At 57.2% G+C, this 25,829-nt stretch overlaps 2 protein-coding genes across 2 annotated transcripts in view; both read right to left on the bottom strand.

Moving 5' to 3' along the window:
• Positions 1-1,731: 1,731 nt before the first annotated feature.
• CTSH (cathepsin H) lies at positions 1,732-13,706 on the bottom strand. The gene is made up of 12 exons (XM_037155928.2): positions 13,545-13,706; positions 9,942-9,973; positions 8,796-8,901; positions 7,726-7,796; positions 7,095-7,199; positions 5,486-5,572; positions 5,274-5,329; positions 4,931-5,012; positions 4,356-4,424; positions 3,648-3,754; positions 2,670-2,795; positions 1,732-2,117 (listed from the first exon to the last, which is right to left on the bottom strand). Exons 1-12 carry the CDS (start codon positions 13,633-13,635, stop codon positions 2,042-2,044), a joined length of 1,008 nt encoding a protein of 335 aa, XP_037011823.2. The 5' UTR covers positions 13,636-13,706; the 3' UTR covers positions 1,732-2,041.
• Positions 13,707-24,168: 10,462 nt separating this feature from the next.
• The window catches only part of RASGRF1 (Ras protein specific guanine nucleotide releasing factor 1), a 51,279-nt gene continuing 49,618 nt past the window's right edge, over positions 24,169-25,829 (bottom strand). Inside the window, exons 25-27 of the mRNA XM_037155929.2 lie at positions 25,672-25,789; positions 25,054-25,122; positions 24,169-24,624 (exon numbers count right to left, since the gene is read on the bottom strand). Coding sequence (XP_037011824.2) covers positions 24,532-24,624; positions 25,054-25,122; positions 25,672-25,789 — 280 coding nt within the window. The 3' untranslated portion in view covers positions 24,169-24,531. The remainder of the gene's footprint in view (positions 24,625-25,053; positions 25,123-25,671; positions 25,790-25,829) is intronic.

The raw sequence follows: 25,829 nt of genomic DNA, 5'->3' as shown, positions 1-25,829 counted from the left end.
GGACAGGTGTCCTGGAGGTGAAGCTGCAGTGCTGGCTGTGGTGGCGGCAGTGGGGTGTGGATGCCGAGCACCCTTGGGCGGGCGAGGTGGGCTTTGGCTCTGGACCCAGCTTTCAGATGCTGGGATTGGGACTCCCAGTTCTGTCTCCTTTCTGGGCTGCTTGTGAGGCCCTGCCAGTAGGGGGCACTAGAGGGAGGCTGAGTGGGGAACGGGATCTTCCCCTTTGCGGGGGCCCTGGGCGGCTTCCTCTTGCCCTTCAGGGACCAGCCCAGCCAGAGCACATTCCTGTTGTGGAATAGTATCCAGCCTTTATAAACGGTAAGTTGATGGCAGCTGATTTGTTCAGATTTCAATTGTGTAGTCGTGGAAAAACGGCACACACAGGACGCTGCACCGCCCGGTGCCAGCGCCTTGGTAGCTTGTGCAGCGGGCCTGCCCTCCTCACCGGTCCGCGGGGCCCCTCGCTTCCTGAGACTGGGATGGCCTTCGCGCCCGGCCCCCTGCTTTCCTCTCCACGCAAGTTGCCATTTCTCTCCCCATGGGAGCTCTGTCCCCAAATCTTGGCCCCAACCTGTTCCCTCTCCCAGGGCCCGAGCTCCAGCAGGCCTGGTGGGCAGCTGCTGCCAAGTGGCCCACCCCCTCGGGCTGTTTTGGGGAGGAAAGTTGTCTCTCCCCAGCTTGCAAATGGCACAAGGTGACTCGGTTTGTTTAAAAATGGCCAGAAGGTCCTGGCTTGCACTGGCTCTGGCCCTCTCTGAACACACCCGTCGGGTCTGGGCAGGAGCCAGGTGCCCTTTCCCGCCTGTCTCCTGGCCCTGGGTCTGCAGGGGTGGCCCTGAGGCCTTGTGGGTCCTGGTGCAATGGGTGCCCTTGGCTGTGAGGTCCCACACAAAAGCAGACACCGTTTGTGCTCCTGTGCCCGAGAACTCTAGTTAACAAAAGCTGTGTGTGCTGTGTGAGGAGAAAGTCAGCCCGGAGCACGAGGGTTCTTCCTCCTCACGCCCAGTCCAAGCCCAGCGCTGCTGCAGGCTCAGTGTGGGTCCTCCAGACCCAGCTGCAGGGGCCTGCAGAGGGGGGCCGCCGTCCGTGTCGGGGGTGGACAGTGGAGGGCCCTGCTCTTGCTGAGAAGCCCCAACTGTCAGGCAGGGGGGCTGCCAGGCCACGCCGGCCCTGCACCCTTTGGGGACAGTTGGGTTGGGGAAAGTAAAAGGTGTCTTTGTGTTGCTTGTTTGAATTGCAACATCTAGAATATTCAGGCTAATCTTAGAAAAAGAGGAATTGAAGATGAGGAAGAAGAAACTTGAGAGCTGAAGTGAAGGCTTCAGAAGCACAGCCTTGTGGGAGACGGGGCAGCTGAGCCCTAGACGTGGTTCCTGCTCCAGAGACAGGGGCGGACGGTGGCGGTGGGGACGCACGAGTGTGGGAGTGTCTGGGAGTGACTGGGGTTGGACCTGCTGCTGGGGCTGTGTGTGCAAGGAGGGGGCAGTGTGAGACTACATGTGAGCCCAGGCCCCTGGCGCGGGCTCCATTGTCCTGTAGAAAAACCACTTGTCCTCCTGGGTCCCCCCGACCTGGCAGAGGTGACACCAGCACCCACACCAACCATCCTCCCAGCAGACACCCAGGCAACCCCCTTGCCACCGCCCCCAGGGGAGCCCCGGGGGAGCCCCGAAGGCAGGCCCGACCTTTGGTCCCCAGCACACACACAGCACAGACCTGGGAGTGCCCGGGCAGTGCTCCCTAGAAGTTTATTGGGTAAAGGCCACACAGAAGACGGTCCCCAGAGCTCTCAGAGATGAGGAGCAATCCCCCCAGGAGATAAAGATTATTCTTGGTCAGTGCCAGTCAGAAACGAGGCCTAAGGCACATTTGGTCAGCAGACAGGGTGGCCTTGGGGCCTGCTGGGACCCTCGCTCCTGTGGTGAGGGTGCGAGGGAGGGCCCTGGGCAGCTCCCCGCAGCTTCCCTCCACCACCGGCCCAGGCCACTTGCTGTTCCTCTCTGTACCCGCCGGTGGGGGTGGGTCGCAGCTGCCTCTGAGCTCACACCTGCGGGATGGGGTAGGAGGCGCAGGCGGCCAGCCCGCACATGTTCGTCCCGCGCTCGATGAGGAAGTACCTGGGCAGAGAGTGTGGGCTGAGGCCTGGCGGGCGGCAGCCCCTCCCGCAGCCTTGGCCGCCCTCCAGGATCTGGCTCCAGGGAGGAGCCCCCTGAACTCATTCATAAAGCGGGGGCCTTGGGCTTGGTCATCTTCAGGGAACCACTGGCCTGACTTCCTGAATGGGATCCCACTTCTCACTCCTCCCCAGAATTCCCTGAGGGCCTCCCGTGGTTATATAATCATCCCTGGGTCCCCCGGAGAAAGGGGTGGCTATAGCATCTCAGGGGGCAGAAGACTGGCTGCCTGGAATTCCCACGGACCATCCCAGAGGCGGCTTAGCCTGTGTTCCCAGCAGGGGTCACAGGTCTGGAGCCCGTGGAGCCAGGCAGACTCCTGGTTTGACTGGGTTGTCAGGCCCTAGGCCCAGGACTGGAGAAGGGGGTTTTGTGCTCATGCGAGTTTCTCAACGCCCCAGGGCTTGACCGACCAGCTCATTTTGGGGAAGCTACACGTTCGTTTGCAGGGCCGTCCTGCCCTCTCTCAGCACAGGGGGCCTGGGCGCTGCTTACCCGTTTATTCCCCAGCTGGGGCCCCAGGAGTTCTTCACGATCCAGTAGGGCTTCCCGTTTTCTTCTCCGTACCCGACAGCTAGCACGGCGTGGTTGACTTTATCTGGGGTTTTATGACAAGAAGTACTGGAAAACAAAAATGAAACAGCTTTGACAGTCGGGGGGGGGGGGGACCGACGTGAAGAGCCAGCCGCAGCCAGCGGCTCTGAGCGCCTCTCGCAGGACCCGGGAAGGGCATGTGGAGCCCTTTGCTCTTAGCGGCGCGCACACAGCGGAGAGAAGGTGCCGCCCAGCAGGGGGCGCACGTGCAGAGGCTCTGCTGCGTCCGGTCCTTATTTTTAAGACTACCCGTGTTTAGGGCAACGAACAGGTTTTCCACTAGCAAAGTGTCCACGAGGAAATTCTGAGAGGCTCCAGAGAACAGACCGCAGGGTTGTGTGTTAACTCGGCTCCCATGTATCAGGTGCGGGACCTGCACCGACGTGCCGGCTGTTGGTACCCTCGGGGCTGGGGCGGTGGGAGGCGGAGGGAGCCCCCAGGACACAGTCTGGCCCAGCAGGGACCGGGTGGGTGGGCGGGTCGGGAGGGTGGGGTGGTTCTGGTGGAAGATGACGAGCTTGAAGGAAGAGGGACCCGCCGGGCTAAGACACCAGACAGTGCGGGAGGCTGACTGGACTCTCAGCCGGTGGAGCAGAGAGCTGGGGTCACCGGCATTTTGGGAGCAGCGGGAAGAGGGGGAGGAGGAGAGCGTGGCAGGGGTGCGGGGCCCCTGCAGGAGGCAGTGGGGGGGGGGAGCCTCCGGCTGACGGTTCTGCCTGCGAGCAGCCGTGCTTTTCTCCGTTTCACAGCTTCCGGCTTTCGGACCTGCGTTTTCTTAACTGCAGGCCGCTCTTCCCCCAGGCTCTGGGCCCGACCTCCTCCCGTCTGCCTGGACCCTGCAGGGCGCGGTGCTGGGGACGGAGCCGGGGGAGGTCTCACCTGGAGTAGATGCCCTTCTTGTACAGCATGAAGTCGCTCGTCACCTCGAAGGCGAAGCTCACAGGGTTGTACAGAGCCACTGCCTCCACCATGGCCGCCTCGTCGTTCTGTGGATGGACAGGAGGACTGAGAGACCCACACACGTGACCGCTGTCCCCTCCCCACTCGCACCCCAGGCTGGGGACAGGCCCAGAGCACACGGCGCATGTCCAGGGGGAAGGAAGGAAGAGAAGGCTGTTTGTTTTAGACAAAAACACAGCTCCAAGGGGCCCCTCACAGCAGATACTGGTCACTGGGGTCCCCCACTGTCCTATACCCAAATGGCCAGGACCCTCTGGGTTTTCTTTCTTTTTTTTTTAAGAGTCTATTTATTTATTTTAAAGAAAGGGGAAGGGAGGGAGAAAGAGAGGGAAACATCGATGTGTGGTTGCCTCTCACACACCTCCTACTGGGGACCTGGCCTGCAACCCAGGCATGTGCCCTGACTGGGAATTGAACCTGCGACTCTTTGGTTTGTAGGCGGGCGCTGCATCCACTGAGCTACACCAGCCTGGACTGGGTTTTCTTCTTGGCTTACAAGTCCCTCCTCCCAAACCTGGCCCTGGCCCCCTGCGGCCTCCCTCCCTTCACTGTCTGTTCATGTTGCTGTTCCTTGAGAACTCTACACCCAGGTGGGGGCCTCTGTGTCGGGAAGGGGCCAGTACTCACGAGGGTGATGTTGGCCACGTCCTTGACGAAAGCGATGGCCTTCTCCGGCCGGAACTTGCAGTTGCTGTCCTGTTAGGGTGGGGCATGTAGGTGAGGGTGACCGGCTGAGGTTTCAGGCCTCAGGCCTCCCCCACGCAGTCTGATGACATTTATGAGGCAGGAGCTATATGTCCAGGGCCTGGAGACAGGGTCCCTTCAGGGAGCATGAGACACATCTTTCTCGTAGTGGCAGGACAGTGCTCCTCTAGCAGATACCTGGGCTCGGCCGAGGACGGGCCGGGGTATGGTCATGGCGGGGGCCCCTGGCATGGTCAGCAGGCCTTGGGCGCCACGGGCATGGGCCCAGGGGCGCATCCTGCACGTGAGTCTGTGTGGTCACGGTCCGGAAGGGCCACATGGTGGGAGGAGGAGCAGGAAGGCCAGATGAGGGGCAGTGGAGGCGTGGCCCGGGAGGGGCAGGGGTCTCTGAGGGTTGGGAGGGGCGGTCCTGCGGCTGAGGGCGCTGGGAAGGGGCGTGGTCTGACGCGGGGCGGGCGGCGCGGGGAGGGGGGTGGGCGGGGAGCGGAGGGGGTTACCTTGCCCTGGTAGGGGTAGCTGTTCTCGCTCATGATGCCCTTGTTGTAGCGGATGTACTCGAAGGCCTGGCTGGGAAGGCCCCTGAGGGGAGCACAGAGATGCTGCCAGGGCTGGGCCGTGTCCCCGGGGCAGAGGGCGCGGCTGGGGTTACAGCCCCGCCCCGCCCGAGGGCACCGGGACTTGTGAGGTGATCTTCCCGCCAACACACAGGGACGCTTTGGCGCCCCCCCAACCCTGGGGCGGTGAGCAAGGCTGTGCCTGTGGCAGCGCCAGGCAGGCACCCTGGGTCCCCCGCTAGCCATCAGCAGCACCCCCCCCCCCCCCCCCCGAGCGCGGACGTACCCTTGGCAGCCGTGGTTGTTGAAGTTCTGGGCGCAGTCCACCAGCTGCTGCTCCGACTGCAGGTGCGAACGAACACACACCCGTGAGCCCACGCCTGGGCCTCCTCAGTGGTGCTTCCCTCTCCGCCGAGGCCTGGCCAGCTGCCCTGCCAGCCCTCAGGGCACAGCCGTGGCCTGCAGGAAGTGTCCCCACCCTTGCGGCCAACTGCTTACCAAGGAGAGCATCTTCCCCGTCTTGATGGCGATCGCCGACTCCAGGGCCCCGGTGGTGGAGAAGGTCCAGCAGCTGCCACAGCCGCCCTGGAGGGTGAGCGGGGCCGTGACTGGGCGCCTGAGCTGCGCCGGTGTCCGCCACTCAGTGCCCGCCCGCTCCCGTGGCCTGTGGCTCCCAAGTTTCCAAATCCTCTGCTCACTCTTCTTCCCACTGTTTCCCAGCAGGAGGATTCAACAAAGTCCTGTTTCTAGAACCTTCTCTCTCCCTTTCCACCTCCCATCTCATCCCACCCACCACCCTAACTTCTGACTTTAACAAGCCCCCACCCCTCCCCCCTTAGTCTGACCCCCTCCAAGGCTCAGGCCTCCCCACGGGACACCTAGGCGCCTGGCTCCACCCATCCTGCCCCATCGTCCATCCCAACAACTTCTGCGGCTGCTCAGCCTTCACGTTCTGGCTTCCAGGGACCCGCCTGCCAACCCCCACCGTGGGCCCCCCAAGGGCACGTCCCCCCTCTCACCCTGTTTCATCATGTGTGGGACGGAAGGACAGAGCTTGCCTCACGGGACTGTGAGAAGGGCGATAAGACCCTGCCGTTGCCCCACGGGCACCTGCATTTCTGCCTGCCCTCTGGGTGCAGTCCCTTCCTGCCACGCATGGCATTGCCCGGTTCTGTCCTGACGGCTTGTCTGCACGTGGGCCCCCATCCTCGTCTCCCCTCAACAAAGAGGGGCACCGGTCACAGGGCCCCCCATCCCCACCCCGAAAGGGACAGGGCAAGGTCTCACCGCAAGCTCTGGACTTGGAGCTCAGACTCCGTCAGAGACAGTGGCCTGTGTCACCTGCTTACATCAGGCCAAGAGCAAGCCACCAACCCAAATGGTGAGCGGGTCAGGCCCCGACCGACCGACCGACACCAAGTCCTTGTTGCTTTGAACTGCGGTGGGTTCTCCGAGGGGGTTGAGGCGGGGGGGGGGGGTGCTCGTTTGCTCCTGGGAGGGTGTTATGCGCCCAGGCAAGCTTGTTATGCGCCCAGGCAAGCCTGGATTTCCGGGGGTTGAGAGGTAGGCACGGCTCTGAAGAAGCCACCGCAGTGTCACTTCTAGGGGACCGACTGCAGTCGCCACTGGGGACAGCAGCAGGTGGGGTCCGACCCTCCTGCAAACAGCAGGTCCGCGGCTCCGCGAGCAGGAAGGCACGGCGCCCTGCAGGGGGCGCCCTTCCCCACTGAGGGCGAACACCAGTTGGGCCAGAGGGTGGCTGAGGTGCTTGCTGGGTGCCATTCTGCTGATGGACCAACTGCAACCACCCAGAGGGAAGCTGACAAGGAGAATGGAGCCCTCGGGTCCAATATCTGCGGTGTTTGGGGGGGCTTTTGGGGTCCCAGGAGAGACCTGGGACCAGTGGGGATTCTGCAGTGGGGTAGGGGGCACTTCAGCCCAATGAGATAGGACCTCCGGCCTTTCTGAAGGCCACTGGAGAGATGAGGAAAAGTAAAGTTGTTTGTGATTTGCCTGCCCACGTTTGGGGTCCTTTTGACGTTTTCCTTCTGGGAAGCTGCAGGAGAGCATGGGTGCTTTCGGGGAGAGCATGGGGCTGTCGGCGTACCTGGTTTTTCACTGGTGAGACAAAGCGCCCTTTCTTCCGCCAGTCCACGGACGTGGGGTAGGGACCGGTACCCCGAAGGTAGTTACCTTTGGTGGCCGAGCAGTTCTGGAACAACAGATAGGATATATATATATATATTTTTGGTGGCAAAGAAAACCACTTTTTCCCCCCTTAAACAGACAGGTTTGTAATGAAAATGGAGTTGCTAAGAGAGGATGAGAAAAAGGCGGCAGCTGTCGGAACCACCCTGCCCCTGCCTCAGGTGTTGGCTCGCAATGCACCAGGCTCTCCTCCAGGAGAGCGGGGACCGCGGGGTGTTAGTGCGGGCTGGGCTCGGCAGTTTGGTCGGAGGTGCAGGTGCTGGGTGAAGGAGGCTGTAGAGTGATGTAGGTCTGTCCCACGCAGTGTGGATGCTAAAATATTTTGTTGTTGATCTGAAGTTTGATTTTCACGGGGCATCTGTGTGTTGCCTGGCAACCCTGAGTTCAGCATCTGTGCTGCTGAGGCTGCGAGCCCTGAGGGGCGCTGACCTTTCGCCCCCGAGAGCCTAGGGCCCCAGGGGTGGCTGCATCTGGTATGAACCTGCCTTGGGGAGCCCGTGGGCTTGTTCCCAAGGTCCAGTGACACCCACCTGGGGCTCGGACCAGAGAAACCTGCGTTTAAACTCAGCAAACGTCATATCTGAGAAGGGGTTTATTCCCACTGAAAAAAAGGAGGAAAGAGAAAAACAAGTGAAAACAAAACAAGGAAAGAGCTTCTCTGTAAGTTACTACTAAAGAGACAGAAAAGCGTGAAGCCCCCTCGTTTGCTTGCGCCCCTCTCAGGCCAGCACAGCTCGGCGGCTTCACATTTCTAAATGTCACGCAATCCTGTCCCCGAGGTCGGCCCTTGGCTGGGCCTCAGGGTCCCCGGGGGGAGCTTGTCGGCAGGGCATCTGGGGTCTGTCAAAAGAGTATCCTGCCACGTACTACGAGAAAGAGACTTTTATGGGAAAAGATACTCCTTGTTAATTGTTTGGCCTGGAGAGGCGTACTCCCTCTGATGGACGACAGCTTCCCAAACAAAAAACAGGGTCAGCATGACCTTGATCTTGCTACAGCTTTGCTGCGCCGTCTTTGCACGTGGAGGACCTGGCTAGATATATTTTCTGGACAGAGCTGGTATTGCCGGCTGCTGCCCAGAGGCTGTGGGTCTGGGGTCGGGCCGGGCACTCACGGCTTCAGAGGCCCCACCGGGGAGTCTCTGAAGGGGAGTCTTTGGATGCCCAGGGACAGAAGTACTGTGCTCGAGCCAGGCGCCTGCGTACCTGCCACCTCACTCAGTGTCATCCCCACTTCCTAGCTGAGTCACTTTTCAGGGACCGTGACCCCAGCCAGGTCACACAGCTAGTACTCAGCAGAAACAAGATCCGACCCAGGCCTCCCTGCAGCTGGCGCCTGTGGCCTGTGTCCCCGGCATAGCTGACACTGCCCCAGAGGGAAAGGGGATGTCCCTGGAGGCTGCTCTGCAGAGGACTCGGCCTCTGGGCCGCAGCCCCAGCATGGTCCTAAGTCTGCGACCCCTTGGGTCTCAGGGAGGGTAAAAGCAGAGGGGGTCTGAGCCAGCCCCTCCACCCTCCGCCCCAGGGATTTCTCTGCAGCAACGAGCTGTGCCCTCCTCCCAGGGAGTTAGAAGCCCTCAGCAGAGGCATCCCTAAGGTACTTTTAAACGTGTGGTTCCTGACGTTGTGTTCTTTTATCTTCCTCTGGTTTCTGGTAAAGGTCTGCAGCCGGTACGGGTACTCCTCTGTGCTGTACGTCTTTTGGTGCTAAAAGAAAACAGCAGCCTGAGGTCCTGGGACCTTCACGCAGTCCTCTACCAGGACAGATGAAGCCTTTTTTAAAAAACAAAAAAGTTTTACTTATTTATTTTTAGAGAAAGGGGAAGGCAGGGAGAAAGAGAGGGAGAGAAACATCAATGTGTGGTTGCCTCTCACATGGGGCAATACCTATACTGGGGACCTGGCCTGCAACCCAGGCCTGTGCCCTGATTGGGAATCGAACTGGAGACCCTTTGGTTCACAGGCTGCTGCTCAATCCACTGAGCCACACCAGCCAGGGCGGATGGAGCCTTTTTGCTGCCAATGATTCTTGGGCCAAATCTGTGGCAGTGAGTGTGTGACATTGTCCTGGGGCTCAGGAAATTATAAAGTGAACGCCCTGCGTTCAGGGACTTGTGACTGGAACGGAGCCCCTGCTCCACCAATAGCCCCTGAGGTCCAGTGAAGAGACCTGCCAAGGTCAGGTCACCCCTGGACACCATACATAGTTGGTATTGGGCCAAGTTTATGGCCAAACTCACCATTTTCCAAAAGCACATGCAATAGTGTTCTCTGACTGACAGAGCAGCCAGCATGCAGCGTGATTTAAATACAAAAAAAGGACTGAGCCCCGGCTTGTGTGGCTGAATGGACTGAGCACCAGCCTGTGAACCAAAGGGTTGCAGGATCGATTCCCAGTCAGGGCACATGCCTGGGTTGTGGGCCGGGTCCCCAGTAGGGGGCATGCAAGAGGCAACCACCCATGGATGTTCCTCTCCCTCTCCTTCTCTCTTCCTTCCCCTCTCTCTGAAAAGAAATTAATCAAAATATTTACATAAAAACAAAACGGGGACTGAACCCTGGGGCTGGAGATCCCCTCCGGTACCGGCACCTCTGGAAAGTGTCTGCGAACCTTTCCCGGGCTGGGAAAGACCCGGGAGGGCGTGGTTGGAAAGCCCCGCCTCATTGTCTCGAATCTGGCACAGCGGCCAGGAAGCTGAGAGGGAGAGGGATGAAGAGCTTCAGAAAGAAGAAGTCGGGGCACTGACCTGCTCCATCCATGACTTAAACCGAAACGTCTCTGCAGAAAGAAAGAAAAAAAAAAAAAGTTAGGCGCTGGCACCTTGCCCAGAGAGGCACTTGAGAACTGATTTGCATTTCAGGAAACTGGGTTAAACATACAGCCCCAAGAATGGTGTCAACACCAGAATGGCCACCACACCAGAAGGAACACACACTCTGATGGCTGTGGTGTCCAAACCGGCTGTGAAAAGCTCCTTAACCTGCGGGGGGCGACAGCCCGGAAAGCGCCTCCTAGGGGGCTTCCGAGGCACTGCTGACACTACTGTTAGATTGTGGAGATTCATTGCAATGTGTGTTTGAGGATTCGCGTGCTTTTCTGCATGGTACTATGTATCAATGAGAAGTTAACTAAACGGTCCACATACAGTCGGCAGTTTTTTCATTAAAAGTGCAGAGAGTAACTATCTTAGCCTTCACAGTCCCCACCGTCTCGGTCACAGCCTCTCTGCCCTTGTACTGGGCCAGCAGATGGGTGTGACTCTCTCCCAATAAACCTGTATTTGCAACGACTGCCTGGCCACTTGTTTGAGGACCCTGGCTTTGCTCCCCCGGTTCATGTTCAAGTCACCTCAGAGCACCGAGCACCATGGACAAGCAGTTGGCTGCCCAGTTCATGCCGCTGGTCACCAGGATGGCGGAACTGGGGAAACGACAGCCCCTTCTCCTCAGGAGATGACACCCAGGCCCTGGTGGTGCCCCAGCCCCAGAAAAGCAGCAGAGCCAGGTGGGTGATGCCCGAACCAACTGCAGGGGACTAGAGACCCCCGCCCTGGCATGGACCCCTCAGAGGAGACTGGGACCCTGCCAGGGAGAACTGATGAATATTCTGCTGAGCCCTCCCGAGATCCCTGCCCATCTACAAGAAAAGAAAGAAGATAAAAACTCGGGTACACCCTCTCCTTTCTTAGGCTCTCCCGTTGCTTCTATGCTAAGCCCTTCCTAGTTTCACTGTCCCCGGCTTGAATCAACATGCACCCATCGTCCCCTGGACTCCCGTTGGCCTCAGGCAGCCCCACTCAGGGCCAGGCCCCCGTCCGGTAACAGAATCCACGCACCATGGTTTGATGAGCACAGTCATCAACATGAACCACCTCTTCCAGAAGAGTTGAATATGTTACATAGTTTCTATTTCCCCTGAACCGCCCACATCTCTGCCTGCACCTCGCTTGTTCATACTTGATTGCCCAAACGTCGTTTTGTGAGACAAAAACAGAAAGTATTCATTCTTTTCAATCCCTGTGACCCAGACCTCTCCGAATATTATAAACATTTTTTTTCTGGATTGAGGAATGATCATCATTATCATTCACACCCGATTGGTTAAAACATTTCAAATATGTTATCCAGTATGAGAAGCAATTCTTAAGCAGAGAGAGTAAACTTGTATTAAAAAATGCATCTCTTAATTTGATACACAGGACTTTACTAACCACCCTCCCACATGAATTTTTATCTTAATGGGTGAATATGATGTATTTTTATAATGGGTCAGCATGAGTTATGATCTCTGTTCTTTTATAGGTCAAAGGGCTGAGAAATACTGCTCAAAAAAAGCTTATGCTTACTCAACAATAAGCAATAAAAATATCATTTATTCTGGGACCACAAAAGTTCATTTTTTAATTCCTTTTAAATATTGATTTTAGAGAGGGAGAAGAATGGAGAGGGAGGGAGAGAAATGTCGACTTGTTGTCTCACTTATTTGCTGGTTGCTTCTTGTACGTGCCCCGCCTGACCCGAGATCAAACCCACTCGCTACCTTGGTGTTCTGGGACAAGGCTCTGACCCGCTGAGCCACCCGGCCAGGGCAGGAAGGCCAGTTTTAAAGCGATGCCACTCAGTTCCTTGCACTCCTCACCACCACGCCCGAATCACATGCTGCCAGATCACTCCACAGTTTCTGAGACCCCATCAGCTGACAGACACCCAGCATGGCCTTTCTGTGAAGAATCGACGGCCTTGAAGGCTGTGTCACCACAAGCCTCTGCGTTGGCTGCCTCCGGTCACAGGGCTCAGATTTAGGATGAAAAAAACGGCCCCCTGAAAACTGATTCCCCGTCCGTGCCGGAGTCCCCCGGAATTTCTTTGTGTTCCCTGGGGATGCACACCCTCCCCAGTTTGAAGATCACACTGTACAGAATTTAGATCTCTCCCTGTGGGTCACAGGCCTGTTCCAGAAACCTGGGGGGAAATGAACGTTCTCCCAGCACCTGCCCTGTGGGGCACTCGGGGTTGGAAGCAGATGGAACTGCGGACAACTGACTGGTGTTTACGGGCCGGAGAGGTAACAACAGCAACATACAATGGTGAAAATACTCGACGACAGGAGGTCCGTGGAAGAAGCAGCTAGGGATGCACCCGGCGGGGACCCAACCTGGGCTACATCCATTTCCGCCTGCTGTGACCTCAGGAGGAAGTACCCTCTTGTGCCGTGAGCCCCGTCTGGGACGCTGCCTGGGAAGGACCTACAATGGGGCTCACCAAACGGGCTGCTAGCCTGATTTTGTCCGGTCCACAAGCTAAGGATGGCCTTTTCTAGCTTTGAACTGTTGGGAAAAAAATCACCGAGTACGGTACGTGCTACTCACTTGAATTCAAATGTCACTTCTCAGAAATCGTGGTTCATGGGAACAGCGCCACACTGGTCCTTTTGCATTCGGTCTACAGCTGCTCTCCCTGTACCCAGCAGAGTTAAGTGGTTGCTACGGAGACCGTGTGGTCCACAAATCTCAGGATATTTACTGTCTGGCCTTTTAGAGAAAGTTTGCCCAGCCCTGCCCTGGAGTGAGGAGGGCCCTGCCACCCGGCCAGGTGCAGGTCTCAGCTCCGGGGTGAGTCAGAGCCCTCGCCGGGGGCAGCTGGGTCACTCAGGGTGGGGCTGACCTGGGCCTGTGCGCCCTCCAGGTTTGCAAGACGGGGGTCTCTCTTGTACAAGTGGGGGTTGGAAGAAGACAAGCTTCAGAGCAGACGAGATGAAGCCTCAGTCCCCCACACCAGGCTGTTTTTTCCTGTCCCTAGTATGAGGGGCCAGGGGGTCTGGTGAGCTCAGGGCCGGTGGGTGGCGGGCAGCGGTGGGGAAGGAGGAAGAGCGCGGGTCTGGCCTGGAGCCCTCCGAACAAAGGCCCCTGTGTTCAGGGGCTGAAGGTGCTGCTACTCTAGGCGGCTCCAGACTGCTGTCCCGCCCATTCTGTGAGGGGCACGGGCGTATCTGGGGATCCCAGTCTGCAGGTCCCGGAAAGCTGCGGGGAGAGGCTGGGAAGGCCGTGCACGCTCGTCCCGCCGGCTCAGATCCAAGCGCTGCGTGTCCTCGGGTGCGGGGAGGCCACAGGGCCGCTGTGCGCTCCTTTGGGACCCTGCCCTCTGCATCCAACTGAGCAGAGGGTCCGGGACACCCCGGTCCTCCGGTCGTGCACACCCCCTCTTTCAAGCCCCCTTTCGTCGCGCAACGCACCCCTCCGGGTTCCAACTGCAAAGCCCTGGGCCGCTGTCCCTCCCGGCGCGGTGCGCTCCCGCTAAGTTCTCCGAGTCTGGAGTTCGGATGCCGGACCCCGAAACTGCCGCCCACGTACCTTCGGGGTCCAAGGACCGGCTTGCAACGCCACGTGCCAGGGGTCCCAGCAGCCAGGCTCCTGCGCAGAGCAGCGGCAGCGCGGCCCACATCGCGGCGAAGTCAGCGGTGGACTCTGCTCCGGGAGAGCAGAGGTGGCGGGTGCGGAGCTCCTGAGCCTAGCTCGGCTGGGCGGGGCTGGGGCCTGGGGGCGGGGCTGGGGCCTGGGGGCGGGGCTGGAGCGCGGGGAGGGGCCATGTCTGGGCGGGGCCTGAGTGGGGCGGGGCTGTGGCTTGGAGGCGGGGCTGGGATGGGGCGGAGCTTCTCAGTACACTGGGGCTGACCCTCCCACTCTCCAGGTCTCTGCTTCCTCCTTCCTCGCCCCTCTCAAAGCCCACCGTCCCCCCGGAGCCCCGTCACAGCCTTTCTCTGCAAGGAGGGAGCGCTGGGCCGCCCGTCCGCAGGTCCGACATGCGGTCTGGCTGGTCTGACCGCGGGGGTGGGGTAGTGAGAGTGGGCGTCTCCATCTCGCCGCCCGTCTGCCACTCCCAGAGCCCCCAACTCAGGTGCTCACTAACCACGTGGCAGGGTAGAAGGATGTCCCTAGGGTAGGGGTGACAGCTGTCTTTATGAGTTTCGTCCCCCCTACAAAAAAAAAAAAACATACCAAACAAGTATCTTAGTCTTAATGCTGAGAAAGTCCTGTTAGCAGCTGTAGGGTCATTTTCTCTATTTTGCATTCTGGGGAAAGGAGGCATATTGATAGGGGGATTCAAGCATTAAAGGTTTTAGCTGTAGTTATAGTCGAGGGGCTTAAGTGATCAATGCCTGTGGAAAGCTAGTATTCCAGGAGCTGGAATTCGTGACCTGCTGTGGCAGAGAAGCCATTCAATCTTTGTGCCTCAGGGAGTCTGTGACTGACGGATGGGGGTGGTTGGTGAAGCAGATGAAGAAATAGTACGAAGCCCTGGCTGGTGTGGCTCAGTGGCTGGAGGCCCAGCCTGTGAACCAAAGGATCGCTGGTTTGATTCCCAGTCAGGGCACATGCCCGGATTGCAGACCAGGTCCCCAGTGAGGGACACACAAGAGGCAACCACACATTTATCTTTCTCTCCCTCCCTTCTCCTTTCCCTAAAAATAAAAAAATAAAATCTTTTTTTTTTAAAGGAAAATCTCCAGACTGCAACTGTGACCTGATTAACCTTTATTCCAAAGACAATTTTTAGACTACAAAACCTGCTGTCTTCCCAGACCACCGCTGAACAAAGCACCCATAAAGATTCAGTCCTTGTCCCTGCTTATTGGTTCTGGTAGTGACGGGCAGCAGGAAGGCCGACTTTTTTGGCTTCAGTGTGCTCTATAAGATGCCGGATGTGAGATAACACACACACATACAACAGGAACATTTCAGATGAAGGAAGCGTGCCCAGCCAGCCGTGGCTTTGTGGGAAGGTGGGAGATTCAGACCCACTGGCTTTGGGTCAGCTCCCAGAGAGGACAGCCCTTCACTTATATCACCCTGCAAGGCTGCATGCGGTTGAGCTCAGGTGGGGAAACTGAGGCTCCACAGGTTGATGGTAACTCCAGTCGGTGTTCGTGGGAGTCTGAACCCTGGTTGACCTACCGCAGTCGGTCATCTGCCCTTTTGCTGGGCAGAGCCTGTGGGACCTGCCTTGGGTGCCCTTGGAGCCCAATGTCTCAGGAAAGACCCTGCGTGGTTGCTGTTTGGGAAGTTAAGTCACCGGCCTTGGGATAAGGGTGCACCATTCTGCAGGTGTCCTGTCCTTCAGGTGTGTGAGGGCCACCGAACCTGCTGCCAATTCTGGCGGCCTGAGGAGTGGCGGCCTGAACAAGACCCTGCTGGGAAGGGATTTTGCAGATGGGATTAAAGCTTTGAATCAGCTCCCCGTAATAAATTACCTGGAGTATCTGAGGGGCCTGGTGCAATCAGTCACCCAGGGGCGGGGGACTCCTTCAAGGCAGAAGAGGAAGGGAGAAGAGTGAGATGAGGTGGAAGGGAAGTCAGAGAGCTTTGGACCGTGAGAAGAACGCCACCCGGCTTTGACAGGGCCATGAGCCAAGGCACACAGGTGACCCCAGACTCTGAGAGCAACCTTGGTCAACAGCCGGCCAGGACACGGAGACCTCGGTCCCACAACTGTGTGCAACTGAATTCCACCAGCAACCTGAATAAGCTTGGAAACAGTTCAATCCTGTGGCCTCCAGAGTGAGACCTGGAGCTGAGGACCCAGACACACCCACGTGGACTTCTGACCTCCAGGACCGTAAGATAAGAGCTTTGTGTTAAGTTGCTAAATTTGTAGTGATTTGTTACGCAGTCGTAGTTGATGGGTGCCTCTGGTGACCCGGGGCTGTCTGCTGGGAACCGCCCTGCCTGGCTTCAGGAATTGTAACTGCCCCCCATGGCTAAGTGAGCGACCTCCGGAATTCGGGCCACAGGAGACAAAGGTTGTCTCTGGCAGCAAGCGCTGCTTCTGCTTCTTCCCCTGCCCCCAAAGCATGGTTGATGTCCATGGTGGGTATGACCCCTCAGAGTGGGGCAACCTAGGCCAGATATGATCACTTGGGAGGCCATCGTGGAAGGACTCCGGGCTGTGACAAAGAGGGAGCGATGGACCCTCGTCCCCCTTGCTATTGTGACATAGCCCGAGTCCCCATTTCAGTCTGAGAGAAATGCTGCCTGGCTCTAATCCATGTAAGCCTGAAAACCTATGATGAGGAAGGTGGTGCAGCCCTGTGCCGGAAAGGGCGGGTATCCAGGGTAAGTCAGGCCTAAGAAAGAATATGTAAAATCCTGTGAAACCTGCTTTGTTTAGAAGGCTCTCATTTAAATGATAAGGGTCCAAGCAAGAAGTTTGTTCCTCAAAGTTTTATGGCTCATTAGTTATCTGACCCTGACTGAGAGTAAGCCCTCACAGTTCTTTGACTGATATCTACTGTTTGATTCTTACCCGTATTCTTGTGCAAACAAACCCAGTAAAAGCCCATTGAGCAGGGGGCTCTGGGCCCTTCCCGTCTGAGGGACTGGCCACCTTTCCTCCCCAAGCAGATCATGTCTTGGTAGTGTTTACTTTCATCCGTGGTGGACGGGGGGTGGGAGGTTGTGGGCAAAGTTGCCCCCACAGCTGTCTGCACTCTCAGGCTGCAGGGCACTGGGGAGGCTGGGACATTTCTGCGCTTCTGGAGTCTGGGGGACTGAGGAGAGAGAGCAGTTCTTATCCTTATGCTCAGGAGCCCTCACCTCCTTTAGGGATGTCTTAGATTCATCTCCTGGCGCACGGTGCCTTGCAGGAATAGACTCTCTCTCTTTTTAAAGATATTTTTTAAAATTTTTGAAGAGGAGAGGGTGGGAGAAAGAGAGGGAGAGAAACATCAATGTGTGGTTGCCTCTCACACGCCCCCTACTGGGGACCTGACCTGCAACCCAGGCATGTACCCTGACTGGGAATTGAACTGGCGGCCCTTTGGTTCGCAGGGCGGTGCTCAGTCCACTGAGCCACACCAGCCAGGGCACACATAGATTCTCTTAATTCTCACTGTTTAGCCTCTTTATATAGATGAAGTGACTTAGGCACCTCAGTGATGAGGGCTGGGGTTTGAACCTTTGGCCAGTAGAGTCCCAAGTTCTCTGAAAAAGTAGGCCCCTGCACCAGGGGACCAGGTGGATGAAGGTGAACCCGAGCCCTGCCCACCTTCCCGACCTCCAGGCCCTGGGCTCCCTGGGGTGGAGCAGGGGTCAGGTGCCTGGCCAGCCACGGCTCTGGCTCTGAGGCGGCGACTCTCCTGACAGCTGCCTGCCTTAACTCCACTAATTCTTTTCCTTTAGGCTACATTTGCTGCTCTGCCCGCCCCCCAAAACAACTTTACCACACCCCAACTGACGCCTACAGGTTTAACTGGCTCTCCACATCACCTGCCGGAGTCAACATCTGAGCAGACGAGCTGGGGCCCTCAGAGCTTCATTTCTGGACTCCTCCCTTAGCATCTTGCAATAGTAATAATATAATAATAATATAATAATAATAATAATAATAATAATAAACAATAATAGCAGCAATGTGATATAATAGCTACCATTGGCAGGAGCTTTGTCATTCAGTGACCACAACAGCCCTTTGAGTACACACATAGCCATTTTCTAGATGAAGAAACTGAGGCTTGGGAAGTTTGGTCAGCCCGCTGGTTAGTGATGGGACTTGGCCCACACCGGCGTGCTGGTTCTACATAGCAGGCGGTCAGAGGACTGGTTAAGTGTTTTCTTGGTGACTGTCTGTAGGGGGCGCGTGTGGGTGAATGGGGACCAGGAGCAGTCCCTGGCTATGTGGGCAAGGGCTTTATGGCTGAATGAGTACATGGGAGACTGGATGGGGTGGGTGAAGAGATGGATAGATCGATAGGAAAAAAATAGACCAATAGATGGATGGAAGGATGGATGGATGAACAGGTGGGAGGATGGATGGATGGACGGATGGATGGGTGGGTGGAAGGCTGGGCAGGCGGATGTAGAGATGATTAACCAGAGTTTGTAGAGTCGGAAAGGTGGTGAATGCTGGAGGGGTCTTGATCTGTCACTGAAGACCCTCTATGACATGCCCCTGGCCCACATGCCCACACCACCTCACCGCCGACCGGCCCGCAGGTGTGCTCCGCATTCCCCGGCACAGCTCCCCCTCCACCCCTGACCTGCCGCCTTGTCCTCGCTCTCCTTCCTGCCCCTCCGAGTTCACCCCCTGCACGGCCCTGTGTCACGCTTTGTCCCGGGCTGCGCAGGAGGGTGTGTGTGCTGCGGGGCTGCCTGTTTTTAGCCGGGTTGTGCCCCGCGGGCTGTCGGTCCAAGTGCTCAGGTGATGCAGGCCCCGGCCTGCCGGAGTCTGTGTGTCGTGGATGCGGTACACAAATTCACACGGACAACCGAGTCCTGTGGAGAAAAAGGGACGGCACGGCCACTTTTTCCCTCAAGGGGAGAGCGCCCCAACCCTTGCCTGGACAGGCTTTTACTGCTTTCTAGTCCCATAACATCAGAGAAGGTTCTCATTATTTCTAGATTTACGTTAAGTGATTACTTCTTACAGATAACAACAAAAAGAAAGAAAAGAAAAAAATGTTGCAAATGCAAGGCAACGATAAACATGATTGATTTGGTTACATTTCGTCCTTGGGACGTCTTAGCACAGACTTTAAGGAGTTCCTTCAGAGATATACATTCAACATCTGCAGCCTCAACTCGGGCTGAGGGAGTTTTAGCAACAGCAATGCTCGCAGCAGCCTAGGCACAACCCAGGCCTGATTTCCCACGAAAAAGCCAATTTGCACACCTGGGTCCTGCGTGCTGCCTCACATTGATCGGTTTTCCGGATCAATACTGGGTTACACCGGCCACCGGCCATGCTGATTGGCTCCCTATACTCAGTGCCCGGGCTGTCCTGGTAGCTGGATATTTTGAAGATGAGGTTTCCTAGCTCTTCTCGGAGAAACGGGGTGAGAGCACTAGCAATTTTCACTAAAGCTTGTGTCCAGAGCAGAACCTGACTCCCACAAGGACCACGGAGCTGGAGGCAGTGGCTGTTCTCCTCCACAACTAGTTACTCCGAGTGTGATGCTGAGGGGCCCGAGGGATTGGAGGTGACGGTGCTGGATGGGAGCCGTGCCCTGGTGCTGTGTCTGCTCCTGAGGACGCCTGTGGGTGCCTGGAGGGGCCTCTGGAAAGGCACATGAGAGGGTGGGCGGGAGGCTTTGCAGGCGATGCAGGAAGAGTGGAGGGCAGTGGAGCCACGGGTACTGGGGTGCCGGTCCCAGAAGAGGCAGAGCCTGCCGGTGAGGGCTGCAGCGGAGCCCACACCCTGCCCCAGGTGAGCAGAATGTCCTGACCTCCCCTCCGCCCTCAGAAATGGGCCTCGCTGTTTCTGGGTCATGAGTCACTTGGCTCGAGTGTGGGTCGTAATTGCCGGGTTAACGAGCATCAGGGCATGTGAGGCGATAGGGGCTGATAAGGGGCAAGGAGCCCTGGCGGTTTCACCATCAGGCTGTTTCCTGACACCTCTGAGTGGCTCCTGCGCAGCCACCGGGCCCACTGGCCCCTCCCACCTGCCCCTGCCCCCTGAGGGGAGCCCTCGCTCTGACTCCTCTTCACCTTGGACACCCCTCCCCCTCCTCTGGGCCAGCTGCCCCGGCTGCCTTTACTCCCCGCCGCTGCCCACTTTGAGGCACTTCCTCTGGCCAGCCCCCCTTTTATGACTGTTTATTTAAAACTGGAGTGAGAGCTGCAGAACGCACAAGTAACCACTCTGAAGGGTACAATTCAGAGCTGCCCCATCCGAGACAGCACTTCTCAGTGAGCACGCACTTACCTTCGGTTCCTTCCGTTTTGGGGTTTTTTTTTTAGATGCATTTCACATGACGTGCAATGAACCGTTTTGGAGCGCATGGCTCTGGGGCACTGAGAACATTCCCAGTCTTGGGCAAATCCGCCTCTGCTTACTGCTCAACGTGAGTCACCCCGAACAGCACCCCACACCCTTGAAGTTGCCACTCCCCCACTTATCTGCTTTTCTTGGACTTTTCATGGAAAAGGATCACATTTATTTATCTTTTGAAGTATTTTATTTATTTATTTTTAGAGAGAAGGGAGGGAGAAGAGGGGGAGAAACATCCGTGTGTGGTAGCCTGTCATGCGCCCCCTACTGGGGACCTGGCTCCGCACGCCAGGCATGTGCCCTGACTGGGAATCCAACTGGTGAGTCTGTAGTTTGCAATCCACTGAGCTACACCAGCCAGGTGATTTGCATTTCTTCATGGCCACTAATGCTGCACATCTTTTCACGTGCTTACAGGCCATGTGTACCTATCTCTTGGGAGAAATTATCTATTAAGTCCTTTGCCTGTAATCAAAATTGGCTTGTTATTGAGTTGTAAGAATTTACAAATACTTTTGGATACTAAACTCTCTTCAGATACATGATTTGCAAAGACTTTTTTTTTAACCCAGTTTGTACATGGTCTTTTAACCTCATATACCCCAAAGAGGGATCGCTGGTGTTACTGTGATTTTTAAGTGAATTAGTAGTCATTTGAAAAGTTTCCCCTGGTTTTAATTTTGAGCACACGATTCAGTAATATAATTGTATTGACCGATACAGCCCATGTACCTGGGTTTTTCTGTGGGCTTCTCAATCGTTTTTAAGAGCATAGGCAGAGGGTCCTGCCAGCCCAAAGTTGGAGGCCTGTGGGTGCAGGGTGGTGGCAGAGCCAGTGAGGCGCGGTCACTTGGCTGCAAAGGTAATTAGCACGATGACCGGATGGACCTGGTGACCCTCTGGCAGTGGGAGCCACGGCGACCTCTGGATCCCTGGCTTGGGCAATAGGGCAGGGCCCTGATGAGGTCAGCGTGCTGCAGCTGAGGCTGAGGTGGCCACAGGGCACCCACGTGGGAGTGGCTTCTGGGTCATCGGCCCCAGGGGTCTGTTGTGGACCGCTCTGCCTGGTTTCAGGAATTGTAACTCTACCCCCTGTTGTTAAGGATGAATCAGTAAACTCTGGAATGCGAGCCACAGGAGACAAAGCTTATCTCTGGTAGCAAATGCTGCCTCAGTTTCCTCTCCCTGCCCCCAAAGCATGGTCGGAAGTCCTTGACAGGTAAGACCCCTCAGAGGAGGGGCAACCCAGCCCAGACACGACCACTTAGGAGGCCATCATGGAAGGACTGGGGGGGGGGCTGCGACAAAGAGGGAGCAATGGACTCTCGCCCCTTGGCTTTGACAAAGCCTGAGTCCCCATGTCCTCTGGGAGAAGCGCTTTCTGGCTCTAATCCCCTTAAGCCTGAATACCTGATGGGGAGAGGTGCAGCTCCTTGCTTTGCCAGAGTGTGCCCTGGGGGAAAATCTGGAATCACAAAGACTTGCTGATAAACCTGTGAAATCTGCTCTGCTACTTTCATTCATATGTTAAGGGTTCAAGCACGAAACCCTAAAACTCTGTTCCTGACAGACTCTGACTCAGATTAAGCCCTCAGATTTCTTTGAAATGTTATCTACTGTTTGATCCTCGCTGCCCTGTATTCCTGTGTATTACAACCCAATAAAAGCCTTTGGAGGAAGGGACTCAGTGCCTTTTTCCCCTGAGAAATTGGCCACTGCTCAAGCCTTTTTCCTCTGGGAAAATGGCCACCTCTCCTCCCTAAGCAGATCATGTCTCAGTCATGTTTACTCTCCTCCATGGTGGCTGGGGGGACTTGCGAGGAAAGTCGCCCCCACAGAGGTCTGCATCCCAGAGAGCACTGCTGGGTGGGAGTCTACGCCTCCTTGGGGCTTGAGCTCCCAGAGGTCAGGAGCTCAGGAATGGGGCTGGCGTGAGTTGCCCGGCTTTGCACATGAAGCCTCACACATGCCTGGGCGGCACCTTCAAACTCCCGTGACAGCAACAGCCTGGCCCTCCTGCCCCCGCAGCCATCCAGGCCTCCACGGGGCCACTGTTAGGAAAGAGGCCTCGGCCAGTAAACACAGGGTGTGAGCAAGAAGCCTGTGAGGTGCAGGCCAGGTGCCAGCAGGCGGCACCACTTGCCACCGAGAACCCACTTACTCTGGAGGACACTGTGGGCCTGGGCCAGTCTCCTCTTGTGGGTAAGAGACAGCCACAACGGTCAACCAGCCAGATCAAACAGGCCTAGAGGCCAGCCATGCTGACCGCCTCTGCGCATGAATCGGCCCTCGGCCACAGCTGGGCTCTCTCCTCTTTCTCTGAACTGCAGCCTCTGGTTCTCGCAGAAGAGGCAGGAAGCCGAGGCTGCAAGAAGGATCAGGAGCCCTGAGCCTGTCTTTAGTGAAGATTTTGACAACTTGTTCATGGTAGATTTTTACATCAATTTTGACTTTATAAAAATCGTTGCATTAGGCCCTGGCCCGAGTGGCTCCATGGGTTGGAGCATCGTCTTGTACACCAAAGAAATGTGGGATTGGGGGTCGCGTACCGGAGGCAACCAGTCAAGGTTTCTCTCCCTCGCTCTTCCCCTTCCTCTCTCTTCAAAGTAAAAAAATGTGGCCTCCGGTGAGGATTTAAAAAGATCAACACCCTAGAATGCTATTGTCACTATGCCAGCAGTGGGAGTGATGTTCTGGGAATTCTGAGGTCTGGCAGCTTCCACCTGAGTCTCTGCCACCCCTGGTGGAGGAGCCAAGGCTGAGGTCACCACCCGCCCATGCTCAGGTCCTCAGTTCCAGCTCCGCCCACCCGACGGCAACGTCTGTGCACGTGGGGTGCCAGCGTGGGCAACCGGTCCAGTCGGGCTTCGGATGACCCCAGCTCCAGCTGCTGTGTGACCTAAACTCATGAGAGGGCCCAACCAAGATGTGGCAGCTGGGGCCTGTGGACACCTCAAACTGTGAGAGGTAATAGTCATCATCATTTTTTTTAAACTTATTTATTTGTAGAGAGGGGAAGGGAGGGAGAAAGAGGGAGAGAAACATCAATGTGTGGTTGCCTCTTGTGCGCCCCCTACTGGGGACCTGGCCCACAACCCAGGCACGTGCCCTGACTGGGAATCGAACGGGTGACCCCTTGATTCACAGGCTGGTGCTCAATCCACTGAGCCACACTAACCAGGGCTAATAGTTGTCATCTGAAGCCATTAGTTTCTGGCGTGATTCTTTCCTGCTACAACACGTAAGTGACACCAGCCAGCTCCCTCAGGAGACCGCGCATCCCCACAAAGCCAGGATTGTGTGCTTGTCACTCCAGGTCTCGGGTCCCAACCCCGGGCCCGACAGGGACCAAGTGCTCATTCCACGTCCCTCGAACAATAGAAATGAAACCCATCCAAACCCACTGTTCACCCTGAGATAGAATAGATTTATTAGCAAGAGGTAATCAGGAAACATATATTGTTACAAAAATGGAAACTTCTTTTTCCTCCCCCCAAAACAAGCTGTAAGTCGAAATAGTCTGGGACTGGAGATAGAATTCTCATACCACTAGGTATTGCTGACGGCGGAAGAGGTCCGCGTGGGGGTGAAGCATGCCTGCCACGCGGGGCTCACCTGCGACGCCGGGCTGTACAGTGTAAAAAATAGGCGTGGTATTCACAGAATAAGCGCTACCGCACTACCTTCCCGCTAGAGGGCGCGGAGACAGGACTACAGTGACTGCAGTACAAACACGCGGTGGTGGGTGTCCTAAACTCTACAGTGTGGCACTGTGTTCACGCGGCATAGCATCTCAACGTAAGCTGGGAGGGACCGGCAGGCGTCGGAGAGGGGGCGAGTGACCTCGGTTTGTGTTCCCGGCTTACACGGGGCGGCTCGGTGTGGCGATTTGGTTGTCCTTGGCGCCTTCCGAGGCCTCGTCCGCTACAACGGACAGAGGCGCTGCTGCTCCTGCGGCCGATCTGGTGTCAGTCCCGCAGCGAGGACGACGTGGTGGCCCCGACGCCACCCCCCTCTCTGGGGCCCGGAGCACAGCATTAGTGCGGTTGTCCGAGGGCGTGCCCCGGGGACGGGGGAGCTCTGAGACCTGCGATCTTGGCTGGCAAAGCTGCTCTGGGAACTGGCAGGACGTCAGGGTGTGTGGCTCCCCCTCCCGCCTCCCCCACCCCCCCCACCCAGTTTTAACAACTAATGGGACATGCTGGGAGGGAGGCCACTCGGCCCGGGGCCTGGGCTGGGGGATGACAGAAGCAGGACTTCTCCTAAGAGTCGTGGATGCACGGTTCTGCCTGCCCTTCGGGAAGAGCGAGGGGCCGGGCTGGACAGACGAGGAGACAGTGTCAGGAACCAGGCGCAGGGGGAGATGGGGGTGTGTTTCGGGGGCACCGGGTGGGGGACACGACATCAGGACTGGCGCAGAGTCCTAGTCTGGCTCTACGGGAATCTAAGAACAAGAGTGGGTTTGTGTTCTTGGAGAAGCACGTGTGAAACAAGGAAATCCACAGAAACCGCACGAGTATGTACAGAATCCTACAGCGAGTCTCTGGGGAGCGGCCGGATCTGGGCCGCGCGGCTTCAGGTGGGCAGCTTGGGTTCTAACCGGAGGGAAGACTCATAGAGGCTTTCCTCGTCCATCACAAAAGACTGGTCCAGTAAATACTGGGTCACCTGAGAGAGGAGGAGAGAGAAGGGCATGGCGGGGTCACGGGACCCCCATCCCGCTCTGACTGGGGACACGGGGGTCTCCCGGGAACCTGGCGTGCTCGGGGGGACCCATGTGGCAACAATAGAGAAAGCACTATTCGGCCAACGCAGCAACAGCCATCTGGTGCGCATGACTCAAAACGATACCTATTTTTTGGGTCATGTCGGCAAAGAATGGAATATATTTTGTGGTGTGCTGCAGAATTCTAGTAATGAGTTGACAGCAGTGAGAGGGAAGAGGCTGGCAACTGCCGGGTTAGGCCACGGCGTTTTCTTCCCTCGCGTGGCTCTCAGCTGCGAGCCAGGTTCCGGTCACAGAGCAGGGAGGGCGCCTCTGGCGGGGCGGGCGCGCAAAAGCACTGGGACCCTGCCGTCCCCCCCACCCCAGCTTACCTTTGCTTGGTGCTCTATTTTGTAGGCAGTTTGTTGAAACTGGCGGATCTCCCGGATAATGTGGGATATCTGTGGGGAGGAAGGGAGCTCTGGGTAAAGGCAGGTTTCTCTCCGCACCGGCAGCCCCACTCTGCAGGACACAGGGGTGGCGGCCCGCTCCTGGGAGGCACCCAGGCCCCCCGCAGAGGTGAAAGGCAGCTGGGCCTCTCGGGTGCCCCCTGGGGCCAGCACGGGGGCTCCCACCCTGCGTATGCCAGAGAAATGCCATCTGTTACAGAAAACAGGTGGGAAGATGGGACAAGCAGAGGCTCTGCAGCTGAAGGGAGGAGGGGCCGGGGCGGTGAGAAGCTGGCGTTGCAATGGGTGTGAACAGAGGTCTGGGCTTTGGAGGCAGCGAGGGGGGTTCTGGCCGAGGCTCTGAGGGGTGAGTGGGGGAAGGGGGCTGGTTCTGGCCTTTTAGCCTGCCCTTCAGACGGCAGGCATCACGGGAGGAGGAGCAGCGAGGCTGGCTCCCGTGGCCAGAGCCGCTGTTCTCACCCTAGAGGTGGCGTTATGGCTCTCACACGGGTGGGCCCTCCCAGACCAGGGCCCCACCCCGGGGAGCTGTGGGAAACGCACCATTCTCATCTTGGAGAAGTTGACCAGGCCGTCCTCCGTGTAGTTGGGCGTCCCCTCCTCGATGAAGGCCAGGTCGGTGAGGTACATGCCCAGGTAAGGGACACAGGGCGGGTCGCAGCTTGGGAGCAAAGGGCAGTGACAAGTTTTCACTTAGAACC

The sequence above is a fragment of the Artibeus jamaicensis genome, unplaced genomic scaffold, assembly GCF_021234435.1.
Source record: "Artibeus jamaicensis isolate MK-2021 breed Jamaican fruit bat unplaced genomic scaffold, CSHL_Jam_final scaffold_612, whole genome shotgun sequence".
NCBI classification, from domain to species: domain Eukaryota; kingdom Metazoa; phylum Chordata; class Mammalia; order Chiroptera; family Phyllostomidae; genus Artibeus; species Artibeus jamaicensis.
The sequence above is the reverse complement of the archived record's forward strand: the minus strand, read 5'-3'. Positions and strand labels throughout refer to the sequence as shown.